General features: G+C 37.1%; 1 protein-coding gene across 1 annotated transcript; it reads left to right on the top strand.

The window, feature by feature from the left end:
• The first annotated feature begins 2,555 nt into the window (after positions 1 to 2,555).
• On the top strand, positions 2,556 to 7,518 carry LOC116251494 (40S ribosomal protein S7). The gene is made up of 6 exons (XM_031625803.2): positions 2,556 to 2,652; positions 3,411 to 3,490; positions 3,573 to 3,646; positions 3,787 to 3,910; positions 6,848 to 7,030; positions 7,174 to 7,518. The coding sequence occupies exons 2-6, from the start codon at positions 3,416 to 3,418 to the stop codon at positions 7,294 to 7,296; spliced, it is 579 nt and encodes a 192-aa protein (XP_031481663.1). The 5' UTR covers positions 2,556 to 2,652; positions 3,411 to 3,415; the 3' UTR covers positions 7,297 to 7,518.
• Positions 7,519 to 17,803: the final 10,285 nt, after the last annotated feature.

Below are 17,803 nucleotides of genomic sequence, written 5' to 3'. Positions count from 1 at the left end.
AAACAAAACAACCATGTGTTTTTAAACAAACTAGCTAAAGAAATTCATTAAATGATTTAAATAGTTACCTTAAGAGCAAGTATCAATGGCAAAAAGATTTAAATGGTCACTTAAATAAAGACACAAGATAATGGCTTTATTGTAAGTAGAGCTAGCACCAAGCTAGGTTGGAAGGCATGTCAGGTCCAGCTGGGTTGTTGTTGGGCTTAGAATTTATCGAGCATTGGTCAAGTCCATTGCATTGCATAGCTAGTTAGGTTAGGGGCAGTAAAGAGGCAGGTTTCTAGTTCGATTCCGGTGGGTGTCGACTTTATTTCTTAATTGACTAGTTGTGGTACCTAAGTTAAAGGGTGCATCGTTACAGCCCATAGCCCTAGTGATCGGTTGTTAAGCCCTCACACAATATGCAACCATAGAAACTAAAAGATCACCTACTTTAAATAAAATAAATACTAAAGTTCAATATCATATACAAAGTTGTAACAAGGTAAAATTTCAAAGTCTCTAACAATGTTACAAAATTGCTTCCAGATAAAACTATAAAGCTTCGTTTAAAATCTATAATAGAATGAGTCGCCGATTACAGAGTCATCGTCGACAAGATTACCAAATTTTAAGTACAATATCTGTGAAACTTCAAAGGACAATTCAAGTTCTGCTGCTGAGAGAGATGCAAACTCCAGCATTTGAAAGAAACACTATCATTTAGTATATTAATACGTTATGAAAAACAATCTAAATGATCAATGTGACATTGAACATCTTGCCTTTCATATAAATCACGGTCTTCCTCATGAATCTGACTATATGGAAATTAGTATTTCAAAAGTTTGAGGAGTGTTTGAACTTCGTAATCATTAACCAATCTTCTTGTTGTATTGAATATAGAGTTCAAAGCAATTGTAGGTACTTAAATTGCCAATATATCTCAAGCCATCATGCATTTCTTCATCTAACTTTCAACATGAAATTGGAATTTATGAAAAAAAAATCTCAAAGTGTTAGGATTATCTCTTGCATGCATTTTGCATTGAAATGATAGATTTGACGTGAAATTTGTGGACCCAATGACTTGATTGAAGAAAGATACAGATATTTCCTAACAAGAGGAATATTCAGTGACACAATGTTTTATGACATTGTTTCAAAGATTGGGACAAGTTTATGAAAGAGTATGTTGTAGTGTTTCATGAATTATCTCGATCCATCTTTGAGACATATGTATTAAACACTATTTCCACTTTTAGTTATGAAGTACTTAAAACCTTTATTTTAATATAATTTTTATTAGTGAAAATGTAATTGTTGATGCACAAATTACAAATATGCCAAATGTTTTCCTGATAGAAGTGAAAAAAGGCATAAACTACATTAGGACAAGTCTTAACATTTTCTCCCATTTTAAACTTTCATCACCCTCATTTGAGATCGCTCTAAGAGGCATAAAGTACTTGAGCTTGGTGAGTTAGCAAAAATCTAATAAATGGTTTAATTTTTTGGGTGTCATTAAATGGTAAACTTTTTCTATCCTTAAGTTAAAAGGGAGTAACGGTAAATTGTTTGAGATGAATAAAATAATAATAAGTTCACCTAAATCCGCTTGAGGATAGGGGTGCACAACGAGTCCAGCTACTCGAGCTCGACTCGTTTACGCTCGACTCATAAGCGAGCTCGAGTTGCTTCATTAGTTAAACGAGTCGAGCTCGAGTTCACGAGCCGACTCGTTTAACTAATCAAGTCGAGTTTGAGTTCACTCAAGTGGACTCGTTAAAGCTCAACTCAGCTCGTCATTAAAATATCGGTTTTAAAAAAACCGGTTTGAGCCTTAGTCGAGCCTTAATCGAGCTCACGTATTCGAACCTTAGTCAAGCTCACGTATTCGAGCCTTAGTCGAGCTCTAGCTCAACAAGTATGGATGACTGTAAACGAGCTTATCGAGCTTAATCGAGTCGAGCTCGACAAGTGACTATCGAGTCGAGTTCGAGTCAGGATAGTTGAGCTATATTCGAGCTCGTGTCTTACTTAGTCGAGCCGAGTTCGAGCTGACCGAGCTCGAGCTCGACTCGACTCGTGTTCAGCCCTACTTGAGAAGTTGGTGAAGAACGGAGTAAGGATGCGCATCGGGCCGGCTACCACTAGGTACCCGGTACCCAACTCGTCTCGGGTCCGGCCCAGGAAAAAGGGACTCGGGTGGGCCCTATAAGTTCGACGATAATTGTTTTTTTAAATTTTTGTTAATTTATATATATTTATATTATTTTATTACAATGAATTATATTTATATATTATTTTATATTTAAAAATGTATTTTTAAATTTAAAAGGGTCGGGCCCAAGCCGAGCCCGGGCTCGACTCGTTCTCGGCTTGCTTGAGATGTTGTTCTCCCTCCTCTCCATTCGGGTTGAAGAGCGGTAGGATCGGATTTGGATCCGATACCTTGAGGAACCGTAGCCGGGTGTTTGAGCGGACCATTATGACCAACATCCCCACGCTAAATCATACTATTTCAAGGGTAAGTTAGTCATTTAATATGTCCGCCTATAAAAGAGAGGGAAGAGAAACCCTAGAACGCGAGCCGGAGTGCGGAGTAGGATTCAGAGTACTTTCGTCATCTCGTCTGCAGCGAACCCTTCCTGAAGTTCGCCGGATCAGGTTTCACCTCCCCGCAGAGTGCTTTCATGGAGAAAACAATTCTGTTTCGTTGTTTTTTTTGGTTTTTCTTTTCTTTTTTTTCTTTGTGGCTGGTCTGGCGCTCGATTCGGCAGCGAGTTTTGGTCACCTGTAGAGTATGATTTTCTCAAAATATCCGTTGTTGAAGATCGATTCGGAGAAGGCTGTGAGAATTGGATTCGCGTATTGTTTTGAGACATTTTTATAAAACTAGATGGCTCGGTTTTTAATAGGTTTTGACCGAAGAAATTATGTGCATTATACGATTTTTGACCTCAGAAGAGTAGGATTCCTTTTCCTTTCTGTATGTACTGCTTGTGGAATATTTTTTATGTATGTTCGGTTTAATCTGTCCACAAACAAAGAAAAAGGCGCTGAACATGTGACCATGAAAATTGATTTATCTTGTATTACTGCTTTCTTTTGAAGCTTCAATTTCTCTCAAGATGTAGAACATTCCATTTTATTGGAAGTTTTTGTTTAGTATTTTGAGCACCGTGGCTGACCCTTTTCCAATCAGAATCATCACGTACTGATAACAGCTTGACAACTATCTGGTTATTACTATTTATACGAAGATTTTTAAGGAGTTGTCAATATTTGAATAGAATGCTGAAGAATATGGATTATCTGAATTTGAAGGGACTTTTGTTTTGAAACTTGGCTTTTCAGGGCATTTATCTTATGTTTTTAAGTTCAGCCCACATTCCCAATGTTCTGAATTGAATGGTTAAATGCAGTCAGAATGTATACCGCAAGGAGGAAAATTCAGAAAGACAAGGGCGCTGATCCTTCTGAGTTTGAGGAGACAGTTGCACAGGTTAATTATGTGAACTGTGGCTAGTTTAAGGCATAACTTGAACCATTCTATTCGTCAGCTGTAACTATTTCTCACCTTGCAGGCCTTTTTTGACCTGGAGAACACCAACCAGGAACTGAAAAGTGATCTGAAGGATCTCTTCATCAACTCAGCTGTGTAAGGACTTCATTTGTCTCTGCTTTATATCCTTGACTACACCTTTTTTACAAAAGGGAACTACTGTTGCTTCAGTGTCTATGTTCTTGATAGCACTCTTATGCGCATTGATGTTTTTCCTCTCATTCTGCGCATTGAAGCCATATTGACATCTCTGGGAACCGGAAGGCAGTGGTGATCCATGTTCCTTACAGATTGCGTAAGGCTTTTCGTAAGATTCATGTGAGGCTTGTCCGGGAGCTTGAAAAGAAGTTCAGTGGGAAGGTAGCTTTCTGTCGGAATTCTTGTCTCTTTCTTTGCTGTGGACATGGGGCAAAACTATTTTCATCAAGTTTCAAATATTATTTTTATAAAATGGAGTGCAGAGCAGTAATCAAATGTAGCATCCCCTTGACACAGCTCTTCGTTTATATGTTATATACAACTGGCAATAGGGTGCATTTTCTCGAATAAGATGTGGTTCACCATTGTTTCACCTTTTCTTACTAGATATTTGAATTTGTCATTTCTATCAGAAGCCAAAGAGAGATTTGATTGAATTTGCACACTAAGAATAAATGCCTTCCAGCTGAAGCATTCATGATTTAAGTGTTGAATATTTGCTTCAGAACATGAAATCAGACCATGAACGTATGAAAGAAGGAACAAAGCCTAAGAAATGGATCCTTTTAGAAGTATATGTATGTGATACCTTGAGGACCTGAGATCCATAAATTCAGTTCAGAACATAAAACACTGCACTCACCGAGGTGAGTTGAGTAAGTTCAGTTTATGTGCCCTGGCCCCTGTTGTTTCAATGGGATTTTTGAAGACTAGGATTTGAGAACAGTGATCTTGGTGATAGAGATGAAAGTTTAGTTCAAAAGCATCGTTTACGTTAGTGTCAAAAGTAGAGGCTTTATTAATTTTCATGAGATAAACGTACGTTCTTTAGTTTCTTATAGTTTAGCCTTGAATCTGGCTGGCAGTTCCTGATGATGAGTACTTTGTCTGCTGTTAAAAGGAGCAGTCGCTTATAAATGTGATCCTTGAGTTAATCAAACTATCAGAGTAACTTCACCATCATTTTTGTTTTATTAAAAAGTAAATATAATCAGATCTGCATGTAATTTTCTTTTCTTAGGGATGGGATACAAGTATCACGTGATGGACAGGAAAGGGAAGCTTAATATAAGAGATTTAAACATAGAGTTCATGTTCATGAGATGTAGTGGTGAAGGAATCATCAAATAATATGTGTATTGTGTTCCGATTGGTTACTTAAGCTATCGATGGAAGTAATGGCCAATATCTCATGCTTATTCTCAAGGAATTGCATATTACTATATCAGCTCCCAAGAGGGAATTAGAGCAGGAGCCAGCCATATTCTGAAAGAACTTAGACTTGAGAGGAGGTATTTGGTTTACTTGTTGAGAGGGAAGGGATAACTTTTGAATCCAAATGCACCTCAAAATAAGGTATTTATCCTATTGGATGACTCTCCATAATGCATCATACTAGTTTCATATTTCATAGAGAAAAGATTGACCTGGTTTTGATATCAGATCCCAATGATTCACTTTCCAATATTCAACACAAGCTAACATATGATGAATGACGTCTTAGTTGATGCATTAATAGCATTCTCGCAGAAGTTGCTTCTTTTTTGGCACCTAGTAGCTTCCAGTTATCTTGTTCTAGGATGGGCATGTGTTTATGGCTATGGCAGGATATAAGGCTTTTGTATGGTTATCCTTCTATATAGTGCAAAGCAATGTTATCCGTATCGTACGATACAGGCGCGTATCGTACAATATGTATTGTATAGGTCAAAGAAACCTATACGATACATATTCGATATGCGATACACGTGCGTATCGTACGCGTATCGCACGTATCGTGCGATACGAGCACTGTATCGCACGATACGGGGTGATACACCCCCGTATCGCACGATACGGGTTAAAACACATTTTTTTTTTATTTTTTAAAGTTTAAAGTTTAAATACTCCTTCCTCTCTCTCTTCTTGTATTTAAAGACTTCGAGAGACATATGAGGGAGAGATTTTGCACATTTTTATAAAAAATAACCAAAGAGATTTTGCACATTTTTATAAAAAGTAACTAATGATTCATCGATTTGGGAGATATTATCGTTAAATCATGAAAGATGATAGCTATATGTTTTGAACTTATAAAAAATTGTGATGTAATCTAAGTCCTAAAACTCCAAGTCCTAAGACTCTAAGTCTTAAGATTCTATAAAATCTTCAAGTTTAAAATTGTAATGAATGCTTATTATGTTATTTTGAATATCTAATTTCTTATTTTTGAATGTGTTGTTGATACACATGAATGTTCCTTATGTATGATGATCTTTTTTATATTTGAATACATTTTTCTTGATTTCTGATTTTTTGTTCATTTTTTCAGATTTTTAATAAATTTTCTCTATTTTTTTCTGATTTTTAAATATTTTTTAAAATTTAAAAATTAATTTTACGGTACGATACACTACGTTTACGATACGGCGTATAGGTTGGGCTGACCGATACGCGATACGCTACGCCTTTTATAACATTGGTGCAAAGGGCTAGGCAGGCCTAGTAAGAAAGGCGGCTGCCCAGGGCATAGCTGCCTAGGCGGGCACCTGGGTGCATTTTTTGGCACATAGTTAACCTTTATCTCTTGAATGCTTTGTTTTTTTTTACTTTCTCCATGCTCAAACTCTGTAGAGAACTGCCAGATTGCATACTAAGTATATGTGAATATGCATTTAGGTGCTTGAATGTTCTCTCACGGTTGGCTACTTTTCCCAATTTTTGTTGTATTGCTACTTCTGACTTAAGTTTATGAGTTTCAATAACCATTAAACCATAATTCCATATAGTATGATTGCCTTTCCTTATCATCTATGTGCATTTGATATGTTGCTTTCAGCAGTATGTTTTTTGCAGTTTCTAGTTCTCAATTTTATTGTTTTATGATTAGGAGAAAAATTCCAAAGCACTCGCCTTGTTCCCACTCCCCTTCTTTTCTATTGGTTTTTCTAGTTTTTCCAAGTTGTTTAAGCAACCTTTCTTTTCATCTCTTTGTTTCTTAGTGTAAATGTGGAGTATAATTACATGTTCCACCGTAGTTCCCCGGTTTAAGTAATGAATGCCGATAGTTGCTGATCCATTTGCAATTCCTTTGTCATGTCTCTTTCCTGTTTGCAATAGGATGTCATTTTGATTGCCTCAAGGCGAATTTTACGACCTCCCAAGAAGGGTTCTGCTGTTGTCAGACCTCGAAGTCGCACACTTACTGCTGTTCATGAGGCCATATTGGAGGATGTTGTTTATCCAGCAGAAATTGTTGGCAAGCGCATTAGATACCGTCTTGATGGATCCAAAATTATGAAGGTTTGTGCTTTCCATTCATCCAGGCCTGAACTGAATATTATAATTATTCTGCTTTGGCTGTTGGATTGGAAAATAAAAAGTCAAACTGTTAAGTTCTTGATTTATGTTTTGCAGACCTAACCTTGAGTCTGACTTTGTGCCAGGTTTACCTGGATCCCAAGGAGCGAAACAACACGGAATACAAACTGGAAACTTTCTCTGGAGTTTATAGAAAACTCTCAGGAAAGGATGTGGTGTTCGAGTATCCAATGACAGAAACAGCTTGAAGAATTCAGTTGGCAGAACGCGTCATCTGTCATCTGTTTCTGGCTTTTTTTAGGTAGGCTAGTATTCATTGTTATTTTTGTTTTAAAATTTTGTCCCCAACAAACAAATGAGGATCGTTCTTGTTTGAATCTTTTGCATAGGTTTTATGTTGAGTGGATACCTCCAAACTACACCATTTTGCTAATGTACTATCCATTTCCTAGAGCATTGTTTTAATGTTCTATCTTGGTTTTGATGCATCTCCTGTCTGCGGATGAATTGGCGCTCAAATTGTGCATATATGCGATGCTTTATGTACAAGATAAATAAATTGGAAGTACTTTGACATACGGGAGCATGTCTCCCCACTAATTTACTTAACATTCCTTCTGTTCTTTGCATTGTTTCTTGAATCTCCAACCCTGGTAAGGTGTGAGAATGCAATGAGCAACTCTTTTTTCCTTAACTTGGAAGTGTTTATTTTGATGGAAAATTTGGGGTTGAATTTCCTATTGACTCTCTCTCTCTCTCTCTCTCTCTCTCTCTTGTGTGGCGTGCGTCCATGAGAGAGATGCCGGATCCGACGACATTGATATGTTACGGTAGATATATAATGGATACTGCCGTACGAGTTCAGTGTCGTCTAGCGTAAATGCTCGGCTAGGCGGGCTATGCCTATGGACAATTCCTGGCCAGATTCTTTTCTTCAATTGCAGCATGAGCTCGTTTGGTGGCTTGTCCACGGAAGCTTTACATGAGTTTTTGGCTTGTTTCAGCCTAAGACATGATTTGAACCGACTTTTGCAGAACCTAGCGCCTGTACTCTGCTTGTTTCCCAGCACTTGTCCTTCCCATTTATATATCCTTGTCCATTTTTCCACTCAATGGGTGGAATAATGAATGTTTTCGGCTATTGAGCTCATCATGTGTCCACCAAATATCATCCTTAAAAATATCTGCTGTGTTAACCTGTCTTTCCTTTTTTATTTCATTTTCCCTTAATTTTGGTTTATTGGATTGGAGAGTTAAAGGGACCTTGATCTTGCCAACTTGAACATGGCTGACGAGATTCCCCAAACTAATTTAATTCTTCACCTCTTCAACCATCCAAGTTTTGTTTTAGCTAACTTTGCACGGACTATAGTCTAATGGTAAGTCTGATTCTGTAGAGGCTGATTCCTTCACTTAACTGAACAAAGTGATCCAACTGCCTTGATAGCGTGCGATTGCAGGTGAAAGGTATGGGAGATTAAATTTCAGTTGGATAGCTTCCGTCCATTCTCATCTTCGGGAAGAGGGTTTTTGAAGCTGATTGGAGAAAGAGATACAGTAATGTTTAAGATGAACATTTCATTCAGGTTTTGATAAGCTTAAATATTTCTGGAAAGTAAAAATAAAGTCTTGTTTGGGACAAAAGTTTGTTCTTACTTTTAAAGATGCTCGGCACACCATTCCGTGAGATGGGATATGCTACAAGCCTGATGTATACGCATATGCATTATCCCTATCATACCAACTCTTTATTCTATTTTAACAAGTTTTTGGACGATAAGTGTTTTATTCTGCTTTAATATATTTGGCAGTGAAAATGTGATGTACAAAGTTGATGTGACAAGAAACAAACCGAGTACCATTCATGGTGTTCTTTTCTTACCGGATATGCTAGAACTAGAGGTGGGCATCCGACCGGGTATATTCGTGTACCCATACTCGGTCGGCCCAAGCTCGAAAAAACCTGATTCGGGCCGGCCTGGGGATTCGATTAGACTCGATAAATTTTAAATATTATTTTATTTTACTGTTAATTTATATTTTATTATAAAATTTTAAAAGCATTTTTTTTATTGCAACCGGGTTAGGCCTGGGCCTGGCTTGGGTTTCAGGCATCGAGCATGAGCTCACATGGCTCACATTTCGAACATCGAGCCGGCCCGAACCCGGCTCTTATCGGCCTGCCCAAGCGTAAGAAAAGCACTGCACCTTTACATTGAAAAAAAAGTGCAGAAATTTGGGATGGGAATTTGGGATGGGAGAAATCCAACCCTTTGTTGCTCTAGGTTACAAGGTTTTAGTGTCTCCAAGTGTCGCTCCTATGTTCTTCAACTTCAATCAATGACTCCATTTGCAGCACAGTAAGTAAGCTGATGTTCTTGGCACTCAGACTATTTGCCTACCAGCTTTCCTTCTCGAGGACAATGTGCAGAAGTTCTTCAGTCCAACAAAGTGAATGCGTTGTCAGACTGGTTGGCGCGAGTGGATTCTGCTGGTTCGATGAATTTTTGCCACTAGCATCTCCATGGCTTCCTCCACTCAATTTTGTGATTTGTTCCTTTTCTTCTTTGGTCAGCAATGGACTCTGCTGGTTAGTTTTTTGGTATGGGAGGCCATGTATTTGGATGTTCGAGCAAAGTTGAATGACTTTTTATGAAAACATGCCCAAGCTTGAAATTTTCTCATTTAACCGCCCCTTTTCCTAGGTTGATTAGGCAGTTATCTGAAATCAACCTAAATTAAGCATGCTTTTGCAAAATTTTTAATTCTTTTCCTCTACACTTGCGTGTAGGTTACATGCTATATATATATATATATATATATATATATATATATATATATATATATATTAGCATTCCAAATCGATTCACTATGGCCTAAGTACCTGTGAGAGAGAGAGAGAAATACCTATCAACCCAATAGCAACATCTTTCAATGCTATCAGTATATCTTAGATGCTAACCTTGGTTAAAATAACGAAAGTTTGGACCTGCTCAACTTGTTCTGAGTAACAAAAGTATTAATTAAAAGTGTAAATATCCTTGGCAAAATTGTCGAATATAGCCTGTTTAGTAACTATAGATGGGCCACCAGTTTGAAGAATAAATTTACGATCTCGACCGTCCATTTCAGAGATTAATTATGTACATTTTCGTGTTCCTCCAATTTTTCCTAAGTTGGACCAAATTAAATCCATGGTTAATGTTTGTTTATGACCCGTTAAATTGAACAAATTTAATCAAACAAATTTACGACATTTCTTTTGACTTAAGTAAACAATTTGAACTGCTTTTATTCAATAATCAATTGTCTTTTGTGGGTAGTTTGACAGCAGAAACATTATGTAAGTATTTCATGAATTTGCTTCATAGATTAGAGTAAATTTATCAACACTAGAACTATTACTGTTCTATGAACATGTTCCAATCTGATAACAAATTCGTGACATACTCACAAAATATCTTTGCTGCCAAACTATCATACCAGAGTTAGAGGAGAGATCACAGTTTTAGTATTTAATTTTCTCTTTGACACGCTATAGCTGTCTATAAAATAGTGTGGCTGCATTGGATTTTGTTATATTGTACCTTAGATTGTGATATCTCCATTGATATATATTTTTTCAACGTTTGTTTGTGCGGGCGCAGAGTGGGACAACAGGGTTTGGACGGAGCAGACGAAGAAACGAAGGACAATAGGGTTTCAGCATTCATATGCTGTTTCATTTTTGTTGCATGTACTTATTTTGAACTTTTCGAATGAACAATGCAAAATGATTTGAAAACATGTAAAAGAATATTGTTTGAAATTTTAGCGGGTCTATTTATATTGTTTGCCATAAATAGTGGATTTTGTATTATATAGAAAATATGTATAATATTGTTAAAAAATTCAAAAAGAAATTCTAGCGCTATGAAGAAAAGCATGTACGATATCAGGGGCACCGCCAGAATTTTTCTTAAGGAGGGTTAAATTATATTTTCAAAATTTTAAAATATAAATTTTTAAAAATTTAAATATAAAATTTTTGAGTGTGGATCAAGGCTCCTGCTCGGCCCCAGACTGGCATTAACTTAAGACACCATGCGCAGAAATAAAAAAAAAATATTGGCGCTTCTTCAGTGCTTTTTAGGACGTAGTTAACTTTCTGCTTGTAGCGCTGATATGGAGACGGAATTTGGGTTAACCACAAAAAATAAACATATTACCGGCGGCCGGAAAGCGTTGTCACTGCCATTCACACTTTCCGCCATTGAGAATAATGCTAAGAACTGTGTGGACATATAGCATGCGATCCGGATAGCTAACTGTGGAGCTGATCAGATCAGAGTGCCCTCTGTCTGCGTCCTCTGATTCAATTTAATCTCTAGACTTTCCAGCAGATAATTAACATTATTCTCTGGTTCATCTTCTTTTTTTCTTGTTTTTCTTTTCTTGTATTCGATGCCATTAACATGTGGACATAGAATGCAACGCAGTCACGTTAAAAGCGCTGTACATTAAAGACCAACATCTATAAACTACATAAAAAGCTGACGTCCTTTTGTTGGTCTCAAGCAGCTTCGTCTCACGCATAACTGTATGCTTCTCTGGCGACCATGTGCCCATCTGTATTTATGGGTGGCGTGAGCCCACTCTTCTTATCAAGAGTGTCATGAACGAGGCCGTCTCTCACTCACGGGATCGGAAAGAACACAAAGATTTACTGCTTCGAAGACTAAAGTGTTCTTATGTCTATAATGGCACATGGCTGTTTTTTCGTTATCTCAATGCAAAAATACAAGAGAAGCTGATCCCCATAATAAGGAAGCCTATTGAGTTGGGATCAGACTCCACTCTCCAACAAAACACGCTTAACTATCCATGAGATGATGACTGTGTTCATTTAGTTTTATAGTGTTAAATTTTCAGAGATCATGTTTTTGAAGTCCAAGAACAATCAGCGACAGCTTTTGGTGATAGGAATTTAGACAATAAGATGAGACAAAAGAGCGAGCAGAAGCTATTAAAGATAATGCAGATTATGCTTCGATGACTTAACTTTTGTAGATTATGCAATTGTTTGTTTCTTTTCTTTGTTTTTTCTTGATCATGTGCTTCTGAAAGAACGGCTACCAATGTAGTTTCTCTTGTAAGGTATCATGTGGACGCTGGATTCTCTGGAACACCAACACCTGAGAAGTCTGACTGCTTCAAAATTAGCAACCCTGCCTTGTCTTTTTGCTACTGCAGAATCAAAATACCAAAGTATGTATATTAATAGTAGGGTCTATCGTGGGCGTACACTCCTTGTGTACATGGAGTGGCGTACAAAACTTGGTCTTCTTATCAATGGTATGGTATCTGTCTGGTATTTATCAATCCAGACATGATGACGGGACTTTATATATCCACCATAAAATATGTCAATTTCCTTATCAATGTGGGTTGTTCTTCCCACAAAGATAGTTTCAAACTCAAAAGATGAACTAAGTTCCCTTTCCTTCTTAGTTCTCCATACACAAAATAGTATGCTCCCAGTTCCGTCAATGCTGGTCACTATCCTTATGGACAATGCATGTACCTGTCACAAACAAGTAAACATCAAAGGGACCATTTGACAATAGTAGCACATGTTATTATTCCATGAATGTATCCTTAGAAAATAAGGCAACAATTCCATTTTGTGGAGCACATTTATGAGTGTGTAATAGTGGTAGAAGGCACACTCTATGAATGTTTCATGAATCTACCTCAAAAATTAAGACAACAATAGTTTTGTTTCATAAATATGCATTAAAAATAGAGGCAGATGAAATGTTTCTGTAGACAAACAACCCCTTACAGGGGCTGTTAGACACTGTGATTGATGCTTCCATTTAAAAAATTGAAATAGATTTATAAAACACTTTGGTAGTGTTTGGCAGCACTAAGAAAATTCCATGATTTCAATCCCGAAATCAGTAGTCCAAAATGGGTATGTGTTTGGAGAAAGTCTATTACAATCCTACTAATTTCCATCCAACGTTTAGCAGCATCATGGAAAAAAATTGGAACATTGGAATCGTAATACATTGTTCTAATAACTCTGCTTCAAACATATGGATATCAAGAACATAACAAGCTGCTTCAAATCTGAATACATGGATCTCATTTATCAAATGAAGCATAATAACCCAGCTTCAAATCTAAATACATTCAACTGCTTTACAAAATAAAAAAATATGATCTTTCTTCTACCAATATCATCATGCTTCAACAGCTAAAGAGAAACTACAACCCTCAAGTTCTCCATGACCCACCAACAGACATTATGCTCCCAATCTTTTCACCCATGGACAGATCCATCCACATATTTTAGAATCTCAAAGCACGCCATAAGAAAAACTGCCATAAGAAAAACTGAACAAGCAAACCAGGGAGAGGAAACAAAGCGTACAGCCAAACATAATGAAAGGGTTTAAACCATATGCCCAAAAAGCAGGATTACCTGGTAAAACCTAACAACATCTGCTCCGCACATACGCACAAAAAAGCAAGAAAAGTTCCACAGATCTTTTGGTCAAACAAAACCAGAGTTCAAGATGGATTACCTGGTACCATGCTTAGTAGCAAAGCCACATGCATGGTGACTGGTGTGAGCAGTAGCTCATACCAATCTCTTAAATTTTCTTTATTTTTAAATGGACATATATATATATATACACACACACTAAAGTGGCACTTGCTCAAAAATACTCATATCTTGTGGGACACTTATATATGTATGTGTATATATATAAAAGTGTGTCACCAGATACGAGTATTTTTTGAACAAGTTCCACTTTAGTCAATTTTTGTGGTTCTGCCACTGACCACCCATGGTGGCTGTGACGAGGGTAATGAGGGAGCCTGTGCAGCAAAAATGGTGATGAGGGAGGTTGGCCTGGCAAACACGACGACAAGGGAGGTTGGCATGTGCAGCAAAAAGGGCGATGAGGGAGGCGACAAGGGAGGTTGGCTTGCGCAGCAAAGACGGCGACAAAGGGAGGTTGGCCTGTGCAGCGGCCATGTGAAGCAGCCACACGCCTCTCGGGTGGACCGAAATCCATCAGTCGTAATCCATCGCCCTACCAGATTCTAGTTTAATATATACCAAGCAAGCCGATGTGGGATAGTCATGTCTCAAACAATGGAGCAGGTTATATCTTATGCCATAAGAAGGAGGGCCCCCAGCAAGTATGGTCCAACTTCATTTGTGTGCCGTTTCAATTGACAGTTCTCAATATTCTCATAAAACTAAGATATCTTTTTTGGGGTCGTTTGATAACAGTAAAATACTATTTATTATACCTTAGTGGATCTACTTGTTGGCTTGGGTGGGCCATTGCCCACGCCAGCCCATAAAAAATTTCATTATAATGTGTTAACTTCAAATTGTTATGACTTTAAATTTATATGCAGTGTCCACATCAAAGTTGTGTCACCTACACAAGTGCCCAACTGATAAAAAATCTTGGCTCCACCACTGCTACTATAGGAATATGTTCTAAAAATGATATGAATCAACTTCTTTTTTTGACATATTTATGACAATGTGTTTTAGTTTGCAAATGGCTCCTTTGCAATATGGCTACAAGTACCACAAACATGGACGGGGAAAAGAGAGAGAGAGAGAGAGAGGTAGTTAAAAAAACTTAGACGATATGCTGTTAACAAATGCGATATCTCCAATTATTTTTGAGAAAAATAACTCAATCTTCACAAAAATGTGTTTACGGTGTTGGGTTGGTTACATATCGCCAAAATTGGCAACACATGTATCCTATGTCCGACCAATTTGTGACACCGGATTGTTTGGCAATGAGAACAAGTTGTTAGTGTCTTGTAAAGTTGCCATACACATTGGGGGAATGAATGTTCATGAAACACTATGTCATATTGTACCACGAATATATCACAATCTTTGATATAAAATTGTGAAACAGTAACAACCTATTACTGTTACCAATTACCTCCAAGTGGTAGATAAAATTTTGAATCATGTCTATTACTGTTACCAATTACCTCCAAGTGGTAGATAAAATTTTGAATAATGTCTTACACTAGGCCGTTTGACAATGGAAACCACTTATTATTGTTAGATAAATTTGAGTTAAAGATTAAGGCAGGTTCATGTAATACTATAATAATACTATATTATAGTGTACTATGAATATATCCTAATAAAAAATTTTTTTTGAAACACTAAGCAACTATTATTGTTATGAAATGAACCCCAAGTGGCACATAAAATTCCGAATCCTATATTGTAGTTGACAATAACTCTACGAATGCATATGCCACTGAAATTTCAGTAAGCCAGAGGTTGTTGTCACAGTTTAAGTGAAAGCCAAAGTCTTTCCCATATTACTCCAATTGCATGGAATGCATTGGTTGATATGTATCATATAGTCCCCTCGATGCATGGGTTGATATATATATATATATATATATATAGTAGCTGAGAGAGGGGGAGAGAGAGAGATCAACCCAATAGCAACATCTTTCAATGCTATCAGTATATGTGTATATCTTAAAGTAGCGAAAGTTTGAACCTGCTCAACTTGTTCTGAGTAACAAAAGTATTAATTAAAAGTGCAAATATCCTTGGCAAAATTGTCGAATACCGCCTTTTAATAATTAGAGATTGAGCCACCAGTTTGAAGAACAAATTTACAATCTAGACAGTCCATTTCAGAGATTCATGTAAATTTGCGAGTCCTCCAACGCAGCAGGAGTGGTTAAATGGTAAGTCAAGTTAGACAATTTTCTACACTCCTTACCAGTCACGTTTGCAGCATTTAGCGCCAGCATGTTCCACACTCCATTGCCCATTGTTCAGGCTCATCTCTCTTGTTTCAATATTTTCGTGTTCCTCCGTTTTTTCCTAACTTGGACCAAGTTAAATTCATGGTTAGTGTTTGCTAAGGACCTGTTAACTGAGTAATATATTAAGTTGAACAAATTTAATCAAACAAATTTACGACCTTTCTTTTGACTTAAGTAAACAGATTGAACGGCTTTCATTCAATAGTCAATTGTCTTTTTTGGGCAGTCTGACAGCAGAAACATTTTGTAAGTGTTTCATAAATCTGATTCAAAGATTGAAATAAGTTTATCAGATACTAGAACTACTGTTTGATGAACTTGCTCTAATCTTAATAACAAATTTGCGGCATACTCACAAAATATCTTTGCTGCCAGACTATCCTGTATGTAATATCTTTGCTGGCAAACTATCCTATAAGTATATCTCCGTTGATATATTTTTTTCAACTTTTGTTTGTGCAGGTGCAGAGTTGGACAACAGGGGTTGGACGGTGCAAACGAAGAAATGAAGGGCAATAGGGTTGAGCATTCATATGCTGTTTCATTTTTGTTGCATGTACTTAACCTTTCGAATGGACAATGCAAAATGATTTGAAAACATGTAAAAGAATATTCTTTGAAATTTTAGCGGGTTTATTTATATTGTTTGCAATAAATAATGGGCTTTGTATTATATAAAAATATGTATAATATTGTTAAAAAATTCAAAAAAAAATTTCTAACGCTATGAAGAAAAACATGAGCGATATCAGGGGCACGGCCAAGAATTTTATTTTAATAATTTTAAAATATAAATTATCACAATTTTTATATAGGACGCATAAACATTTTAAAAATTTACATATATTATTTTCATTTTTTTTTTGGAGTGGGGATCAAGGTTCCTCGACCCCTGACTGGCATTAACTAAGAGACACTATGCGCAGAAATTGCGGCACACGATATGCCCCAAAAAAAGTATTGGCGCTGCTTCAGTGCTTTTTAGGACGGAGTTAACTTTCTGCTTGTAGCGCCGATATGGAGACAGAGTTGGGTTAACCACAAAAAATAAGCATACTACCGGCGGCCGGAAAGCGTTGTCACTGCCGGAAAACGTTGTCAGTGCCATTCACACTTTCCGCCACTGAGAATAACGCTAAGAACTGTGTGGATATATAGCTTGTGATCCGGATAGTTAACTGTAGAGCTGATCAGATCAAAGTGCCCTTTCTCTGCGTCCTCTGATTCAATTGAATCTCTAGACTTTCCAGCAGATGATTAACATTATTCTCTGATCTTGCAAAGCACTTGCAGATGAAGTGGTCTGGCTCATCCCCCTTTTTTTTCTTGTTTTTCTTTTCTTGTATTCGATGCCATTAGCTTGTGGACATAGAATGCAACGCAATCACGTTGAAGGCGCTGTAGGTTAAAGACCAACATCTATAAACTACGTAAAAAGCTGATGTCCTTTTGTTGGTCTCAAATAAATTGATCTCACGCATAACTGTATGCTTCTCTGGCGACCATGTGCCCATCTGTATTTATGGGTGGCGTGAGCCCACTCTCCTCATCAAGAGTGTTATGAACGAGGCCGTCTATCACTCACGGATCATCAGAAAGAATACAAAGGTTTAAAAACTACAGTGTTCTTATGTCTATAATGGCGCATGGTTGTTTTTTTTCGTTATCTCATCGCAAAAATACAAGAGATGCTGATCCCCATAATAAGGAAGCCTATTAAGTTGGTATAAGACTCCACTCTCCAACAAAACACGCTTAACTATCCATGATGACTGTGTTCATTTAGTTTTATAGTGTTAAGTTTTCAGAGAACATGTTTTTGAAGTCCAAGAACAATCACCGACAGCTTTTGGTTAGAGGGATTTAGAAATAAGATGAGACAAAAGAGCGAGCAGAAGCTATTGAAGATAATGCAGGTTATGCTTC

The sequence above is a fragment of the Nymphaea colorata genome, chromosome 3 (genome assembly GCF_008831285.2).
Source record: "Nymphaea colorata isolate Beijing-Zhang1983 chromosome 3, ASM883128v2, whole genome shotgun sequence".
Taxonomy (NCBI): Eukaryota; Viridiplantae; Streptophyta; class Magnoliopsida; order Nymphaeales; family Nymphaeaceae; genus Nymphaea; species Nymphaea colorata.
Note: the sequence above shows the minus strand (reverse complement) of the source record. Positions and strands in the feature narration are given on the sequence as shown.

What these genes read in the sequence shown, in the direction of transcription:
- LOC116251494 (XM_031625803.2), top strand. Translation starts at nt 3,416, where the DNA reads ATGTATACCGCAAGGAGGAAAATTCAGAAAGACAAGGGCGCTGATCCT. An exon ending in CTCTTCATCAACTCAGCTGT is followed by an intron (nt 3,647 to 3,786) that starts GTAAGGACTTCA and finishes TGCGCATTGAAG; the next exon opens with CCATATTGACATCTCTGGGA. An exon ending in ATGGATCCAAAATTATGAAG is followed by an intron (nt 7,031 to 7,173) that starts GTTTGTGCTTTC and finishes ACTTTGTGCCAG; the next exon opens with GTTTACCTGGATCCCAAGGA.